Source organism: Podarcis pityusensis, assembly GCF_964106645.2.
Source record: "Podarcis pityusensis genome assembly, chromosome: 3".
Classification (NCBI taxonomy): domain Eukaryota; kingdom Metazoa; phylum Chordata; class Lepidosauria; order Squamata; family Lacertidae; genus Podarcis; species Podarcis pityusensis.
In genome coordinates, this window is record NC_138026.1 from 38,064,812 (window position 1) to 38,081,751 (window position 16,940).

General features: G+C 43.1%; 1 protein-coding gene across 1 annotated transcript; it reads right to left on the reverse strand.

The window, feature by feature from the left end:
- EEF1A1 (eukaryotic translation elongation factor 1 alpha 1) lies at window positions 1-4,666 on the reverse strand. Its single transcript, XM_080998716.1, has 8 exons — window positions 4,517-4,666; window positions 3,098-3,286; window positions 2,409-2,588; window positions 2,015-2,311; window positions 1,571-1,721; window positions 1,048-1,304; window positions 702-936; window positions 1-404 (listed from the first exon to the last, which is right to left on the reverse strand). The coding sequence occupies exons 2-8, from the start codon at window positions 3,239-3,241 to the stop codon at window positions 280-282; spliced, it is 1,389 nt and encodes a 462-aa protein (XP_080854842.1). The 5' UTR covers window positions 3,242-3,286; window positions 4,517-4,666; the 3' UTR covers window positions 1-279.
- Between the last annotated feature and the right edge of the window lie 12,274 nt (window positions 4,667-16,940).

Below are 16,940 nucleotides of genomic sequence, written 5' to 3' on the forward strand. Positions count from 1 at the left end.
TTTGCATTAAACTTTGTTTTAATGGTCTCAAAATTTGTGACAGATTTTGGTCAAGTTGTTTCCATTTAAAAAAGGTTACTGATTTTAAAAACTAATAACTTAAGAACTGCCACGAAACAAATGGTCCACAAACATTCCTTTCCTTCTGAAGCTTTTACGATGCATTGTAATCATTAACCAGTCTTTTACTATTAAACTTAAATGGCCAATTGAGACAAACAGTTCTGAGACCATGCTTCCACCACTGATTAAGACTGGGGTGGCAGATGTACAGAATTTTCATTTAGCCTTCTGAGCTTTCTGGGCAGACTTTGTGACCTTGCCAGCACCAGCTGCTTTCTTGTCGACTGCCTTGATGACACCAACAGCAACGGTCTGTCTCATATCACGCACAGCAAAGCGACCTAGGTGTGAAGAAGAGAGTTAACAACCAAGAAACCTTCAAAGAAAGACACTACATCCTATGGGCAATTATAAAATGAAAATGCACTTTTCCATTTAAGATGAGCAAAGTGCAAAAAATAATTACTCAGATGCTAACTTGAGTTTTCTATTAATATTCTCAAGGAAAAAAAGGTAGCTGTATCACATTGCTATCTGGAACTGATCCAAGAGTATAGAACGGTATACAAATTTAGTAACAGCTACTCCAAAACTAACCCTGCCCTGATAAACAAGTTAGGACTAAAATGGCTACTTACCCAGAGGAGGATAGTCAGAGAAGCTCTCCACACACATGGGCTTCCCTGGAATCATGTCAACGATGGCAGCATCTCCAGATTTCAGGAATTTGGGACCATCTTCCAGCTTCTTACCAGAACGACGATCAATCTTCTCCTTCAGCTCAGCAAACTTGCAGGCAATATGAGCAGTGTGGCAATCCAGCACAGGGGCATAGCCAGCACTAATTTGGCCAGGATGATTCAAAATGATAACCTATGGAATAGTTCAAAGAAGAGAAATCTACATCTAGCTGCATACAGTAAGTTTAATTCCCATCTAGCTGTATGTAAGCTGAAATTGACCAAATTAAGAATTGCTAAATACCTGTGCTGTGAACCCAGCAGCTTCCATTGGTGGATCATTTTTGCTGTCACCAGCAACATTACCACGACGGACATCTTTAACAGACACGTTCTTTACGTTGAAGCCAACATTGTCACCAGGCAGAGCTTCACTCAGAGCTTCATGGTGCATCTCCACAGATTTTACTTCAGTTGTAACATTAACTGGGGCAAATGTTACAACCATGCCTGGTTTCAGGATACCAGTTTCCACACGACCAACTGGAACGGTACCAATCCCTTAAGGAAAGAAATATAAAGTTTACAATCATGGCATTACACGTATACTTGACCTGCAGAGAAAGAAACAGGAATGGAGCAGTGTCACGTGTGGGGGAGGTCAAATGGATGGGATGGCACAGCTACGTACAGAAATGAAACAAACTTCCAGTGCCATTTACATTTTTGAAATGCAAGTTCAATTAAATTATTACCTAATATGAAAGCTTTACTTTGTAGGCACTAGTCCCTCCGATAACACAATATAAAATTCTTATAGCACATACCACCAATTTTGTAGACATCCTGAAGTGGCAGACGCAGTGGCTTGTCAGTTGGACGAGTTGGTGGCAAGATAGAATCCAGAGCTTCCAGCAGTGTAGTTCCGCTAGCGTTGCCATCCTTACGGGTCACTTTCCATCCCTTAAACCAGGGCATCTGCAGAAAGGGGGGGAAATGCAACATGTTACTTTTCTATGAAAGCTCTATAAGCAGTTTTTAGTTACTTTCTGGTGATAACTGAATATAAAGTTTTCTGACAAGAATATTGCACAAGTTTTGAACTTGAGCATGTAGATTTTGTTAAACATGTGTTGCCAGCCAGATGGGCCGGGTATAAATAATAATTTATTATTATTATCATCATCATTTCCTCATTGCTGCAGATGAGCAACTATTAAAACCTTATATGAATTGCAGTCTCACAATTCTTGACGAGCATTATTACTTACATTAGAGCTGGGCTCCAACATGTTGTCTCCATTCCAGCCAGAAATTGGCACAAAAGCCACTGTATCAGGATTGTAACCAATTTTCTTGATGTATGTGCTGACTTCTTTGACAATTTCCTCGTATCTCTTCTGGCTGTAAGGTGGCTCGGTGGAATCCATTTTGTTAACACCAACGATGAGTTGTTTTACACCCAGTGTATATGCCAGAAGGGCATGCTCACGGGTCTGCCCGTTCTTGGAGATACCTGCTTCAAATTCACCAACACCAGCCGCAACAATCAGGACAGCACAGTCGGCCTTTAGGAAAAATATGTAATAATTTATTTATACTGTTTTAATCATCATACAGTATTTACTTTTTATTATAGCCAAAATGGTAAAACTGTTTGCTCACCTGGGAGGTACCAGTAATCATGTTTTTGATGAAGTCTCTGTGTCCAGGGGCATCAATGATAGTGACGTAGTATTTGCTTGTTTCAAACTTCCAAAGAGAAATATCAATGGTGATACCACGTTCACGTTCTGCCTTCAGCTTGTCCAACACCCAGGCGTACTTGAAGGAGCCCTTACCCATCTATTTAAAGGGGGAGAAAATGGCATGAATGTCTCTTGCACTAAACATACAGTAATGAACACATTAACTGAATCTGTTTCTAAAGATAGCACACTTCCATGCTCTGAAATATAATATACAAGCTATGTTTAGCAAATTGCACTTGGCAGAAGCAGTGAAAGATTCCACACCTACTTTGCTTACTTAACCCACTGACATGCTAATCCACCATTACCTAATATATGCAATATGAACTGTTCAAACTTTTATCACCTAGTTTCTTCTGCAAGAATTTCATAGAATTTAGCAGTTCTATGGAAACAGTTGTTTCAACACAAACTAGGAATAAGACACAAGCTGCCCACACCTCAAAGGAATTAACTTCACGGGATCCTTCCAATATAGCAAACGCTACATAAATTCAAAAGTTAATGTCAGCTTTACAGTGGAAAAAAATGTATCTCGTAAAGCTGTCTTTCTGCACCCATTTAAAATTGAAAACTGACAACTGCTTCCAGAGTCAAACGCACCTCAGCAGCTTCCTTCTCAAACTTCTCAATGGTCCTCTTATCAATTCCACCACATTTGTAAATCAGGTGACCGGTGGTGGTGGACTTGCCAGAGTCGACGTGTCCGATGACAACGATGTTGATGTGAGTCTTTTCCTTTCCCATTTTGGAATGTTAGTAGATGGTTCTCTTGCTCTTCAGATAAAGCACCTTGGAGGTGTGGGGGAAGAGAGGAATGTAAAAAAAAACCCAGCAGTTTTTATAAAAAGAAAACGCAGTTAAAGCAGAACCCCCTAGTGGAGAGGAGCGTTAACAACACGAGTAGAAGACGCCATGCGGGCTGGCCGTCCAAGGCCGGTTATCTGCTCCCTTTGATTGAAGGGATCGAGGCCCAAACTAGGCCCAAGCCAGCTCCACCCACCGCGGGAGGGCGCGTGAGAGAAGGGGGCGGCGACCGCGACGAGGCTAACCTGGGCTAGAATTCCCCTCATAAACTGTTCTCAAGACCCTACCGCGTCGTGGCCATTACAGGATATAAGGAGAGAGGGAGGGGGTTTTTTTGGGGGGGGGAGAGAAGGGCGGCTCCCGCTCCTTTGTGTCGTAAGCCAAGCGAGCACGAGCCCGGGTTGGGCCGGGGAGGGGGGATGAGTAAGGAAGAGCGAAGCGTGCCGAAGGTTCGCGTATGGGGGGGCGGCGGGAGGGGGGTGTCCGGTGAGGAGCGGTAGTTGAGCCACTCGTTGGCTGGCACGCGCGCCCCGCCCGCCCTCCATTTTGTGACGGCAGCAGCGGCGGCGGCCATTTTTTCCCTCTTCCTTCTGAGCGGAAAGCGGGGGAAAAGGCCGAGAAAAGGGGCCCCTTGTAGGTAACAAGAGGATGGGCCGTCGTGTGTCACGGGGCCAGAACTAAAGCAAGAGTAAAATCGAACAGGCCGCTATGGGAAAGAGGAGCTGTTTTTTAAAGACAATTATGGGGGCACACCTGCCACGACCGCAGCCGGCGCCCCCATCCCGCCCCACCGGAGATGCCGCGTTTCGCCCCGAAGGGAACACGACACGTGTCTTCGGAACCCTCCCTCCTGCCTTCACTGGCACACTGAGGAGAACGGATGCTCCTCTCTGACTCCCCTCCCCCACCCACACGAGACACACAAACCACCCCCCCATTCCGCACACACCGAGGCAGTTATTTTTTGAGGGGGGGGAACGGACTCAGGGGCAGAGGAACCCATTTGGGTCGCGGACAAGGCAACCGGGCATGCGCATGCACACTTCCCCACCCCCACCCCCGGCTTCAAACCGCCGCTGTCCCTCTCTCCCTCGGCCCCCCTACCCGTCGCCAGGAACGGCTCTCGGCCGTGCGAGGACCACGTGGGCTTCCCTCAGTCCCCGCCCCCTCCCAGGCCTGGGCCTATGAACGCAACCCGCCCGAAAGTCAGCTTACCTCTGAAGCAGCGGCAAACCCGTAGCGAAAAAGGCAGAAGCGGAGAGCGGCGCCCTTTATATAGTTTGAGCCGGGAGGGCGGCGGCCTGAGGGACACGTCACGGCTCCCAGCGTTCCATTCGCTGCTTCTGGGCTCCCCCGCCCTTCGCCCTCCCGCCCCTCGAGAACTGCGTCTAGGGAGAGGGGCAAAACACCCTCTTTTTCACGGAAACGTAACTTTCTGTTGAATCGTCCCTCTCCCCTCTCGAAGTCGCGTTTCGTGTGCGGAGGGCGTTGAGAATTTGGAGACACGCCCTCTTCCCTCCTGCAATGCCAGAGTTGGGTTGAGCGGGTCAGTCCAGCTTTCAGCAGTCCCAGCCCATCCCCCCCCCATAGTGCCTGGCTGGAGAGAGCGCCCATCCCCCGGCCGTATCCTCTTTTCACACGTGCACGCCGCCGAGTCCTCCCTAGTTTCTGTCCCCACACTCCACACCCGTCTTCCCACCTCGGCGCTTCCCTTTAATTCAGTCTTGGGAGGCATGTCTTCACCCAAAAGCACATCTTTGTTTCCCTTCAGTCCTTCCCTTCCTGCTCCTCACACCATAAGTCACCGTAGCTTTGCACCCGAAGCATGCATGCTTCCTTCGTCCGCTCTTTACGTTATGCTCATTCATACATCTCTCAGTACCACGCCACGCAAAAAAAAAACACGCTCTCTTATCTAGACGCAGTAGATTTTGCCTCTAAACCTCCGCAGTGTCTTACCAGGGGTATAAACAATATTTCTCCTCGATTTCTTCTGAAGTTTCATTTGCGTTTAAAGCTACTGTAACCACAACACCTAAGAACCTCAATTTATTTTAAGGAATGTTTTCCATGCACATAAAATTTGAATACAAAGAGCATCAGAGAGGCTTGGAAACACAAGAGCATTCCCTGCCTTTTCATTGTTTATAACTGCCTTTTACATTTATTTCATAAACGACAGAAACATATTGCCATATTTCAAACAATGAAAATCCGGACAGTTGTTGAGCTTTGTATGGCAACCCTAAATTTGAAGAAATGATACAGCCCTGCCATAAACACCGATTGTCACCAATCCAGCTAAAGTTAGTTATGCTTAAATGTCAAATGTTTAAGAGCATAATAAGAGGCTGCGGGATCAAGCCAGTGGCCCATCTAGTGCAGCATCCTGTTCTCACAGTGGCCAACCACATGCCTGTAGGAAACCCACAAGCAGGATTCGAGCCCAAGAGCACTTCCCATGGTTTCCAACAACTGTATAGAAGCATTACTGCCTCCAACCGTGCAAACGGAGCACAACCTTCATGACGAGTAGCTGTAGGCTGAAGTTACATGTGATTTATGTGCCCCATTAAGTTTAGTTGAACTTCAGTGTACAATGGTTATAATCCTATCTGCTCTTACTTGGGAACAAGCCCTGGTGAATTCATTGGAATTTACTTCCCAGTAAAATACACACAGGACTTCTCTAGACTGAGCATAACTTGGAGGTAAGCTAACCATGGACTTGGGCAAACTGCAAAGAAGAATTCAGCAGGGTCTTTTGCTGTCTTAGTTTTAATTCTATGCCATTGGCAGCATGTGCAACAGAGGTAGTCGCTATTCCTTTCATAAAGATACTTCTGAGAACCTATTAAATGGCAAAAAGTATAACCTGAAAAAACTTTTGTCCTTTCACTAGCCACATGTTTTTGACATGTAACAAATAAATCACAGATAAACTACTTTTCAGATAGTGATCTGAAATAGCTCCAGACACACTGGGGTGGTGGTGGGAGAAATCCAAAAGATTTGCATTCACAGACAGAATCATCATAGTATCGGGGCTCATTCACTGTGAGCTGCTTCACTGATGTAAGTATAAACAAAGTGGTCAGTCAGTTTGCTAATTCCCCCTTAAGGAAACCATAATCTATAAATTGTTTAACATTCTCCAAACCATTAAAATGTTCCTTCAGTCCTGAGCATGTTTACTCAGAAGTAAGTTCCACTCTATGGAATGTGTGTTGAACTTTATTTTCCTCCCACTGATCTCAGGCTACAATCCTACCTAAACACACCTACTTTAGCCCCATTTAAAACAGTCCTATTAAAAAAACAATGGGCTTCCAATTGCATGCATTACGGATTATGCTATGTATGGAATTTATTTCTTGGTGAACCTATTGAGAATAAGGCTGCAAGTACTTGGAGACTTCACTAGGGTAGGGATAAGTAAGCTGCAAGTACTTGGAGACTTCACTATTTTGTTTACTTTAGAGGTGACCTTCTTTAGGTTTCTCAGAGGACAACTAATCATTACTGAGTAAAAGAGGCACGCACTAATTACAGACCCACAGTAGATAAAATTCACAGTTCCCCAGATTCTCACAAAATCTTTCCCACATTGCATTCCTGGAATGGGGGTGCTGAAGATTCCTTTTGGACTTGTAGGCCTTCTGATTGCAGCAGGAAAGTTAACTAGGCTAGAGAGGGATCCGCAATGGCATGAAGGAAAGCAGCTGCTTAAACAAATACAAGGAACTCGCTCACAAGGATTTTTGTATTTGGCAATAACAGCTCAGGTAAAATCTAGGCATAATGTATGTACCATCTTAGTGAATACTGAAGGCTGAAATCCTAACCCCATTTACCTGGGAGTAGATTCTGTTCAACATTTTTTTAGTCAGCCTGCGCTGGCCTTCAGTTTTGAAATCCCCCTCCCCCAAAGTACCCCCTCAAGCCTAGCAACACCTCAGGTGAACACAGTACATTCACTAGCCAAAGGCAGTTAAAAGAAAAGAACATAAAATTACACAAACTGCATATGCCACTTGGTATTCAGACCAGCAAATAATCCCTTTTCTAGAACCTGCCAGTCAGGTAGGAAGCAAAACCACTAGAGCGTGATGCCCCCAATTTCTATTCTAGATGGTGACCCAGAAGCATACCATTGTCAATTATATTGAAAACCACTATGAGATCCAGGAGAGTCAACAGGATTACACCTCCCTGTCTTCTTCCCTGTGTAGATGAAACCAGTGCAGTCAAACCAGTTTAAACTTCAAAAGGTGGTCTGGAAGCTAGGTGATTTCATGGATGGTGATAATAAGGAAGTGTGTTAATGTCTGACATTAGTATTGGTTGCTTTCGCCAAGCCAGTTCCTTTAGCCTTGGGAAAATGAATCCGTAGTTTCCATATGCCCATAAAAATTAATGTGATAATTCCAGATCCTCATTCCCCCTGCCCCAGTTGTCAAATAGCAGCATGGTTTAAAAGTAGCAAGTGGTTTACTTTTGATCCCATTTAAGAAGTACACCTAAGTTGTGCAGAAAGGCACCTTAACTTGATGAATGAGAATTTGGAAAACTGCAGGGCTTGGAATATCTGCTCTTCCTTATAAAGGCAATTTGCATTAATTACCTATATAAAGTTCCCTCAAAAGACTGCAGAAATACTGATTAGAACTGAAAAGACTAGTTTGGACTGTCGGAACTACTAGTTTCTCTCAAGTACAAATTGTGGGAGGTATATGAATCCCAAACAGATTTGCTTTGGGACGGATCGGGAGAAATGGTTACCAACTGCAGGTTACTCTTCATTATCAATTACAGAGGAACCCCTTTATAGTAGAAGGCCAGACGCAAAAGAGGTCAGTGCTCCTGGATATTTAACAGTGGTGCAGAAGAGAGGGTTTCAGCAAGTGTAATTTGTCATCCTAGCCTTGTCCTCTTCTCTACCTGGTCACACTAAGATGCCTCTTCCTTCACTCACCTCAACAGTTCCCTTTCAAATATACCTCACTGTGGCTTGGGGAAAGGGTTTTTTTAATGGAGATCACCATCAACTGCCAAGACATGTTAATGAAAATCGGTCTGTTATGGTGATGGTAGAGACTTGACAAGCAAAGTTCAGTAAAATGCCCCTCTTATCAAAGTATGGATTATTCAAGTCCTCTCCCAGATCACTTGATCTTACAGAGAATAGAACTATCTCCGGGGGTGGGAATTGAAATTGCAGTCTAACTATTCAATTGATATGCCGCTCAAACACTGAGGAGAGCTAGAAACTGAAGTGACCAGTTAAGAATCTCATTAAGAAAATGTAATAAAGGTCACTATGGAGATTGATTCAGATGGGGCAATATGAAAGTTCAGACTTAGCTCACAGACAAAAGGTGGGAGTAATCTCCACACATATCTAAGAATAGAGGACATCAGGATATGGAGGGCACAATCTTTGACTCTGTGCAAGTGTGAATCTCAAGATGGCAACAGCATTGACATGGAGTACTTGTAATGTTGCCATGTTTTGTTTTGAACTTCCTTCTGCCTCTCTGTGCTTTTAACATAGCAGAAATAGAAACATTTGCAGGTGATACTGCTTATAAATTACCTCCACACTGCGACTAAACTGCGACTAACAGTTTCTGCAATGAACCTATAAAAGCCACAGGAGCAAGGTCGGAACCTTTATCTGAACAGTTGGTAACTGTATTTACAAGCTGGAAGACCGTTATGATTGTATCCTTGGTACTGTTGTGAATTGGGGAAGGGGATTAGGTTGTATGATGCCTAAATCAGTGGAATTAGGGTGGCAAATCCCAAAAGAGGACAGAGCTCTTGCGGCTTTAATAGTCATGCAGTCAATCCAGCAGGTGTTGTTTGCATGACCATTGTTAAAGGTATAGGAGCCTTGCCATTTCTTTCTTCTGGACATCCTATATGAAATCAGCACCACCATATTCCTAGGCTGTACATAGCAAATTAGTACGTTAGGGAGACAGCTGAACGAAAATATCTTCATCGGCATCAGTTTTTTCTTCTGTGGAAAGGGAATAGTTTTGTGTTGATGAATGCTGAATCCTGTGACAGTTCCTGTCACTGCAATTTGATATGATCCATTCTAGACACAAGTTTATTATCTCACCTGCTCCTTGTAAGAACGAAGGCTGCAATCCAATACACACTGGACTGGCATTGAATGCAATAGGACTTGCTTCTGGCTGGGCATGCATAGGATTGTGCTGCAAAAAAGCCTTTGGAAAGATCATAGTGCCTTTGTGAACCGATATCATTCATTGTAGAGGAAGGTGATTTTGTCAGCTCTGTCAAAGGTTAAAAACTTTCCTCTCAAAGGTTTCTATGTAGACTTTAGCCTTGTTGGTTCATTTTCTCTTGTGAGTCATCGTTCAGGGCATTGGCACTCAGTATGGCATGCAGAACTGTCATACTCTGCCAAGTTGTCACGTCAGCTGTGAACATTCCAGAATATCATATAATGTAATAGTCCCTCCCTTGCTGCCTGTAGGGGTATTGCGTCTTTAACAGCTACTTGACATGCAGAAAGTTAACATGTGTAGCTTTCCACATCTCCATGCTGAGAAAAGCTGCACCAGCTGAATTTCTGCTTCTTGTGCAACTGTTAAAGAGGCACAGAATCTCTGTTGGAAGAACAAAAAGCAGAAAGTCCAGATAGTGAGAAAGGAGGAAAGAAAGAAATATTATAAGAATTTAAACCTTCAGTAAAACATATTTGCGGTATATGCTAAGGAATAACTATGTTGTTTCTTTAAATAGTTTCTGTGTGCTCAAGGTGGTAGATGATCCAAATTTTAAGGCAAAACAAAAGCTAAAGCCAACACATAGCAGTGACATAAAACATTGTTGCTCATCATGAAAATTGAAAGCAAACCTCTCAGTGCCTGGGAGCACAGTTGCCACCCATCCCATCAAGTTCTCTGGGCAGTTTAAATAGACAGTAAAATGCAAAATTCAATCTATAATAAAATCCTTTAAAACAAAACCAACAATTTACAAAAACAGAAAGTGCAGCAAAAAAAAACCCCTAATTTGTAACCAACTGATATCTTGACTTCAGTTGTGCAGTACAGTAATGTTATTGCTTTATTGTGATTCTTTTAGTGTAAGCCATTTTGGGTAGAGTTATGATCCTGAGAAGGGGAATAAAAATCATTTAAATAAAAAAAAATATAAATGATGGTAGTGAGAAAAGTTCTTTGCCACGATATGTGCCACCTCTTAGGCCTACACATGGGCTCTCTGAAGTGTTCAGTAAGATTTGGCAGTAATTTTTCATCACAACACTAAGTAAAACATGTCCAAAGGCCAGTGGAACCTCTGTCCTACCACACCCTGCTAATGTAATAAGAATTTCCCTTTTTATCTGGTACCATCACTAAAAAGTTAAGAGTTGTACACATGACGAAGGGTTCTTGCATTGCATCTGTCTGAGGTTAACCAAGACTGAATCTGCCTTGGGTTGACCAGAGCAGTTTGACATTTTATGAAGCCTCGTTTTGTTTGTTTTATGTAACCCTTATGAACAATTAAATATCTGAATTTGCCATGATTTCTTTTGCTTGTTTTCAAGTGAGTGCTCAGAAATATATCCTTTTGTTTTATACTATCAGTTTATATATTGGCAATAATGCTACCTGCTTGATCTGTGCAGGTTCTGTTCTGTTCTGTTCTGGTGAATTTATATCCTTCCACGTTTCCACCACAGTCCCCCCCCCCCCCCGTGCAATCAGCGAGGCTTACACAATCAAGACTTGTTGGCAGCTCATCAGAGAGCCTACACTGGAGAAATCTCATAGGATTAACTCCTCATTGTGCAGTGCCAGCTAAAAATGTAATATAAATAAGAAATGCTGCACAGAGAAGTTGTAGAATGAGGATCCATGATGGAAATGTACATGGGGCTGCACTGGTAACTTTAGTATGGTGGCTTAATTCAGCGTTCCCCAACCTGGTGCCCTCAAGTTGAAGCAGATGAGAGTAGTCCAAGATATCTGGAGGGCACCAGGTAGGGAAAGCTGGCCTAATTACATAGAAGTCTGCAAGGAGTTTGGAATCTATCTTTGTGATATTAGGATTTTCCTCTTTAATCTGAAGCTCTGTATGGAAGCAAAACCAGAGCTGCTGGATCGATCTGCCAGTATTTACTTCAATTGATTTTGTAAGGCAGGCGAGGTCAGAAGGCAAATCAGGATATACTGATCTCTGTCTGGTTTACAGTAGAATGGCAAGGGTTTCTGACTCCCAGTTGTTCAAAAATCACAACACAAAATGACTTATCCTACCTAATTAGGCTGCTGAGGTGAAGAAAGCTAAGCAGGAGAGGATTTTTGTGTGAAAAGATGGTGATCTCAATCCAGTTCTGGTACGAAATCAAATCCTTCAATTCAGAATGTGCTCAGAGGCACCTTGTCCTTTAATACTACCTGTATGTCTTTCGAAGAAGAAGAAGAAGAGGAGGAGGAGTTTGGATTTGATATCCCGCTTTATCACTACCCTAAGGAGTCTCAAAGCGGCTCACATTCTCCTTTCCCTTCCTCCCCCACAACAAACACTCTGTGAGGTGAGTGGGGCTGAGAGACTTCAGAGAAGTGTGACTGGCCCAAGGTCACCCAGCAGCTGCATGTGGAGGAGCTGAGACGCGAACCCGGTTCCCCAGATTACAAGTCTACTGCTCTTAACCACTACACCACGCTGGCTCTTTTGCACCTGCTTCTGCATAGGAGGTCTTGGGATCCAGCTAAAATAACAAAGTAGATCCAACACACTTGAAATCTGTCTACCTCTGTTGTAAGGACCATAAATAACATCTAAAGTGTGTATCGTCAAGAGAGATAGTAAAATTCACATTATCTGAACTTCCATTATCCAACTGCCCCTTATGCTTTGGCTTCCCCCTAATTTCTCTCTTCATAATTTCATGTTGATCCAGCCATATTCAGTGATCACTTCAGAGTCACAGAGGATGAGCAATACATCACATGTGTTGTTAAAGGAAACAGCCTACAGGTCCTAAAAATACACAAATATTTTTGCAAATATTTTTTATGATGCTGTCGGGGATGTACTTGTGAATGCTTGGCTTCAAATAGCAACTACAGGCTCAGTTGCAGATTTGATAGGTAAAACACCGCTGCATCTAAAATTGGCGTTCAGATTATAATGAGGACATCCAAATTTGTTTTTGAAAACAGTGTGAAGAGAGGGGGTGCACTTCTTGTGGTGAAGAAGAGATATTTTCTTATTTGCACCTCATTATTTGCATCTCAGTTCCAGGGCAGGGGTAACTAACCTGTGGTCCTATCATACCTGATGGTTTGCCCTGTTGTTGGCTGTGGTTAATGAGAGTTGGAGTCCTTCTCAATCTGGCCCGTGGACGGTTCAGATTGCCTTCTCAATCTGGCCCGTGGACGGTTCGGGAATCAGCGTGTTTTTATATGAGTAGAATGCATTATTTAAAATGCATCTCTGGGTTATTTGTGGGGCATAGGAATTCGTTCATCCCCCCCCCCAAAAAAAAATATAGTCCAGCCCACCACATGGTCTGAGAGATGGTGGACCGGCCCACAGCTGAAAAAGGTTGCTGACCCCTGATATAGAGAATATCTGTTTCCTCTGTGAAGAAGAGGGAATTGTCAGTGCACGCACACAGCTTTTTCTCACTCCTGCGTCACAAAATGTGTCCGACAATGTTCCCCTGTCTACCCAGCTGCTAAAGGCACAGGGACTCAATTCTAATTTGCCCCTGGCTGCACTAATGTGTATTTTATGGTGGTTTTATTATGTCACATTGTGTACTACATTGGGAGCTTTTCTGAGCCAGTGTTAGAAAGAAAGTTATGGACTCTGATCACTAATAGAGATGAATTAGATTTTTTTTTTGGCACGAGCATGAAAAGAGCAAGAGTCCTCTAGACTGGAAATTTTGGTGATTAGAATTTGAGGTGAGAAGAAATTTAACTCAGCAAGGCAGACTAGACAGAGGGACAACAGTTTTATTGAAAATTGGAGCTGTTTATGGCATATTGGAAGGGACGCGGGTGGCACTGTGGGTTAAACCACAGAGCCTAGGACTTGCCGATCAGAAGGTTGGCGGTTCGAATCCCTGCGACAGGGTGAGCTCCTGTTGCTTGGTCCCTGCTCCTGCCAACCTAGCATTTTGAAAGCACGTCAAAGTGCAAATAGATAAATAGGTACCGCTCCGGCGGGAAGGTAAACGGCGTTTCCGTGCGCTGCTCTGGTTCCCAGAAGCGGCTTAGTCATGCTGGCCACATGACCCTGAAGCTGTATGCTGGCTCCCTCGGCCAATAAAGCGAGATGAGCGCCGCAACCCCAGAGTTGGCCATGACTGGACCTAATGGTCAGGGGTCCCTTTACCTTTACCTCTTATGGCATATTGGAATGAAAAGGCAGATGACACAGTAAATCTCTACATGCTTTTCAGGTAAAATATAATATTACAAATCATTAAAGTCTAATTGTTCTTGGCTGAAAAAGGGTATTTAATGTATAGGCAAAAAATTATTATGTGGCTTTATATTAAAACATCCGTATTTGTGTGTGTGTATGATTATACGACTTTGGAAAGGGAAATCTATCAACAGTGATCATAGTTAAGGATACTGGGGGTGGGTTAATAATAATTGCTAGAAATTGCTTTAATAATTGCTTTATAAAGAAAACATTATGCTTGATTTTTAGTCAGATTCTCAGTAGTTCTGTTGGTATGTTTCACCTTGGTTGTTTTACATGTCCTCAATGCTTTGAAATTGTTTAGAATTCCATTTATAACCCGTAAGATAGAAAACCCATTCTGCATTGAGGGAAGGGCAGTGGTGATATACTAAAAAGTTTCCTTTAGTCTGCAGCCCGGATATTGCTCTCTCTCGATTGTTCCAGAGGCATGAACGAGAGCTCAGCAGAGTGCGCTTAGTCATTTTAAATCCCCCTCTTTTGTCTCCTCTGCCAGGAACAGAACCGCTTAGAAGAGTAACTTTCTTGCTTGGTGCATATTGAGACAAAGCAATTGACAGCTACATAGCTGTGTTTCATGACTCAGCAAAAAGATCATCAGTCACTCACTCATTTGAAGGCTTGCACATTAAAACTCTCTCTCTCTCTCTCTCTTTATGGAAAGCTCATCCGCACAGTGCAATCCAGTGCTTGACTGTTTATTAGTAAGTCCCATTTGAATTCAGTGGGGCTTATCCCCAGGAAACTGGGTACAGGAATGTAGCTTAGTCATCGAAGTCTGTGCTGAATCTCCTGAAGGAATCCAGCTCCAATATGATTCACGAAAGGGTGGGGAATCTGAAGTTTTAAATGCCAGTACACCCAGCTGCTACCATCTGTCTCTCAGAATCAGATATTTACTTGCATTTGACAGATTCCCCAGCACAGTGCAAAGCATCAGAAAGCTTCTTAGCTTGTTTAAGAATGGTCTGGACTTAGGACCAATAGGAGTAGAGAAATTGGTTGACAGGTGCCATGGAAAGATCCTAAGCTGCTGGGTGCAGTAGGTAACACCCTTAATTTTAAAGAAAGGGTAGAGGTGGGGAGAATATGCCAGCAGGGAAAGGAAAGCAAGGCATTTCCTGTACTTTTATGACCATTGCTATTCATATCACAGAAGTTAGCAAAATTCAAAAGTTGGAAAAAGCAAGTTAGCAGCTGTCATTCAACCCTATACAGGGGTACCTCTGGTTACGTACTTAATTTGTTCTGGAGGTCCGTTCTTAACCTGAAACTGTTCTTAACCTGAAGCACCACTTTAGCTAATGGGGCCTCCTGCTGCCGCCGCGCCGCCAGAGCACGATTTCTGTTCTCATCCTGAAGCAAAGTTCTTAACCCAAGGTACTATTTCTGGGTTAGCGGAGTCTGTAACCTGAAGTGTATGTAACCCGAGGTACCACTGTAAAAGCTTTGGGGGGGGGGAAGCATCTGCTCATATATATTGGGGGTGCAAAACTAACCTCGGCTTGAATGTGTTGTTTCAAAGGGGCTGCACATACACACACAGCAATGACCAGGGACTTTACCCTGATCATCCAAGCTGTAGATGGGCACTGTAATTAACCAACCTTGCACCACAGACTAGAGTTTGTACCAGACCCATATAATCAAACTTCCATTAAAACGTCTGCTGAAATAAAAGTATTCAGCAGCCACTGAAAGTTCAGTAGGGAGGGGACCTGTCTGAGCTCAATTGAGAATTCCATGCATTTGTTACTTATGTTACACATTTTTCTGTTTTTATATTGTAAACCACCCTGTCATCCTTGGATGAAGGGCGGTATAAAAATTTAGCAAGTTTAACAAAATGGTCATCCCAACTCCTCCATTTCCAACCTTAGCTTGCAACTTGAAAGCATAGAAACCTAGGGTTGTAGCCAAGTCACAAGTCATTGCGATGAATTTAAGTTAATGATATCCACTGATTTCAAAGGGTCTCCTCTCAGTATGACTTAGTGGGATACAGCCTAGAATCTGGATTCATCCTTACATTCTAAAGCCTAGTCACTTTTAGGTGGAGGTAAGGTTTATTTATTGCATAGTACAGGTACTTTCAAGCAAGCACGGTTAAGATTATAACCTGATCTTGAAATCACTGGGACTGGGTTGCAAGAATTGCCTTGGGCCAATGTGTAAATGCTGTCAGAATTGAGTAGGGAAGTGTTTACTGGATAACAGCACTTCAGATTGCAGATAGCATTTAGGTTGGGGGATGACAAACTGTATATTTGAATGGTCTCCCATAGAAAAGTACTATTAAAAACGCATGTCAGAGTAAAGGCTGTATATGAAATCCCTTATTTTTCTATGCATGGCAAGTATCTTTTTCCTACTGAGCAGCTATTTAAAAGGTGGTACTAAAAGCCCCCCTTTCCAGCATCATTTCCACTCCTAGTCTAGAGGCTGGCACCTATCCATTTTTTTAAAAAATCTAAAAAAAAATATGGAAATTTTACATAAATTTTCAAATATAGTTAGAAAGAACCTGTTCCCCCGTACAATGAAGCAAGCAACAATGTCAGCACAATACTCAATACACAGGTTCACCTGTGGTGTAATGTTAAGTGTCAGATATATTTGCTGTCATTATAAAAGGTTCTGAGTGGATACCACATTTCTATACAGAAAAATGAATTGTGAACACCATTTAATGCTTAACATGCTAAGTTTCTCCATTAGTGCTACTGCCCACATCTTCTGTCCCCACAGAGAGAGTTGAAGATGATCCAGATATTTCAAATTCTGCACAATGAGCTGTTGATCTGCCACAAACAAGAATGCAGCAAGTTCTTTGTGTTGGTCTTTCGGTTCATTGTGAAAGATGCTCAATAAAGCCAATTGTGGCGTGCAATACCCAGTCTGTTGTGTCAGCCACACATTCACTTTAGATATCCATTCCAGCACCCGAAGAATCACCAACGGCCATCTTGAATACAGAAGCTGAACGAGGCTGAGCATATAGCGATTATAGACAAGAAGAGTCACCAGTCATGTGTGTGCTACAACACAGGTGTCCCTTCCAAAAAAGCAAAACCTACTGTTATTACTAATGGCAGCCTTCATGTTAGGATCTGTAGTTGCATGGTAGCACACAAAACACACCAAC

Coding starts and splice junctions, on each gene's coding strand:
- EEF1A1 (XM_080998716.1), bottom strand. CDS start 3,241: ATGGGAAAGGAAAAGACTCACATCAACATCGTTGTCATCGGACACGTC. Junction 1,305..1,570: donor GGATGTCTACAAAATTGGTG/GTATGTGCTATA, acceptor TCTTTCCTTAAG/GGATTGGTACCGTTCCAGTT. Junction 405..701: donor CTCTGACTATCCTCCTCTGG/GTAAGTAGCCAT, acceptor CTTCACACCTAG/GTCGCTTTGCTGTGCGTGAT.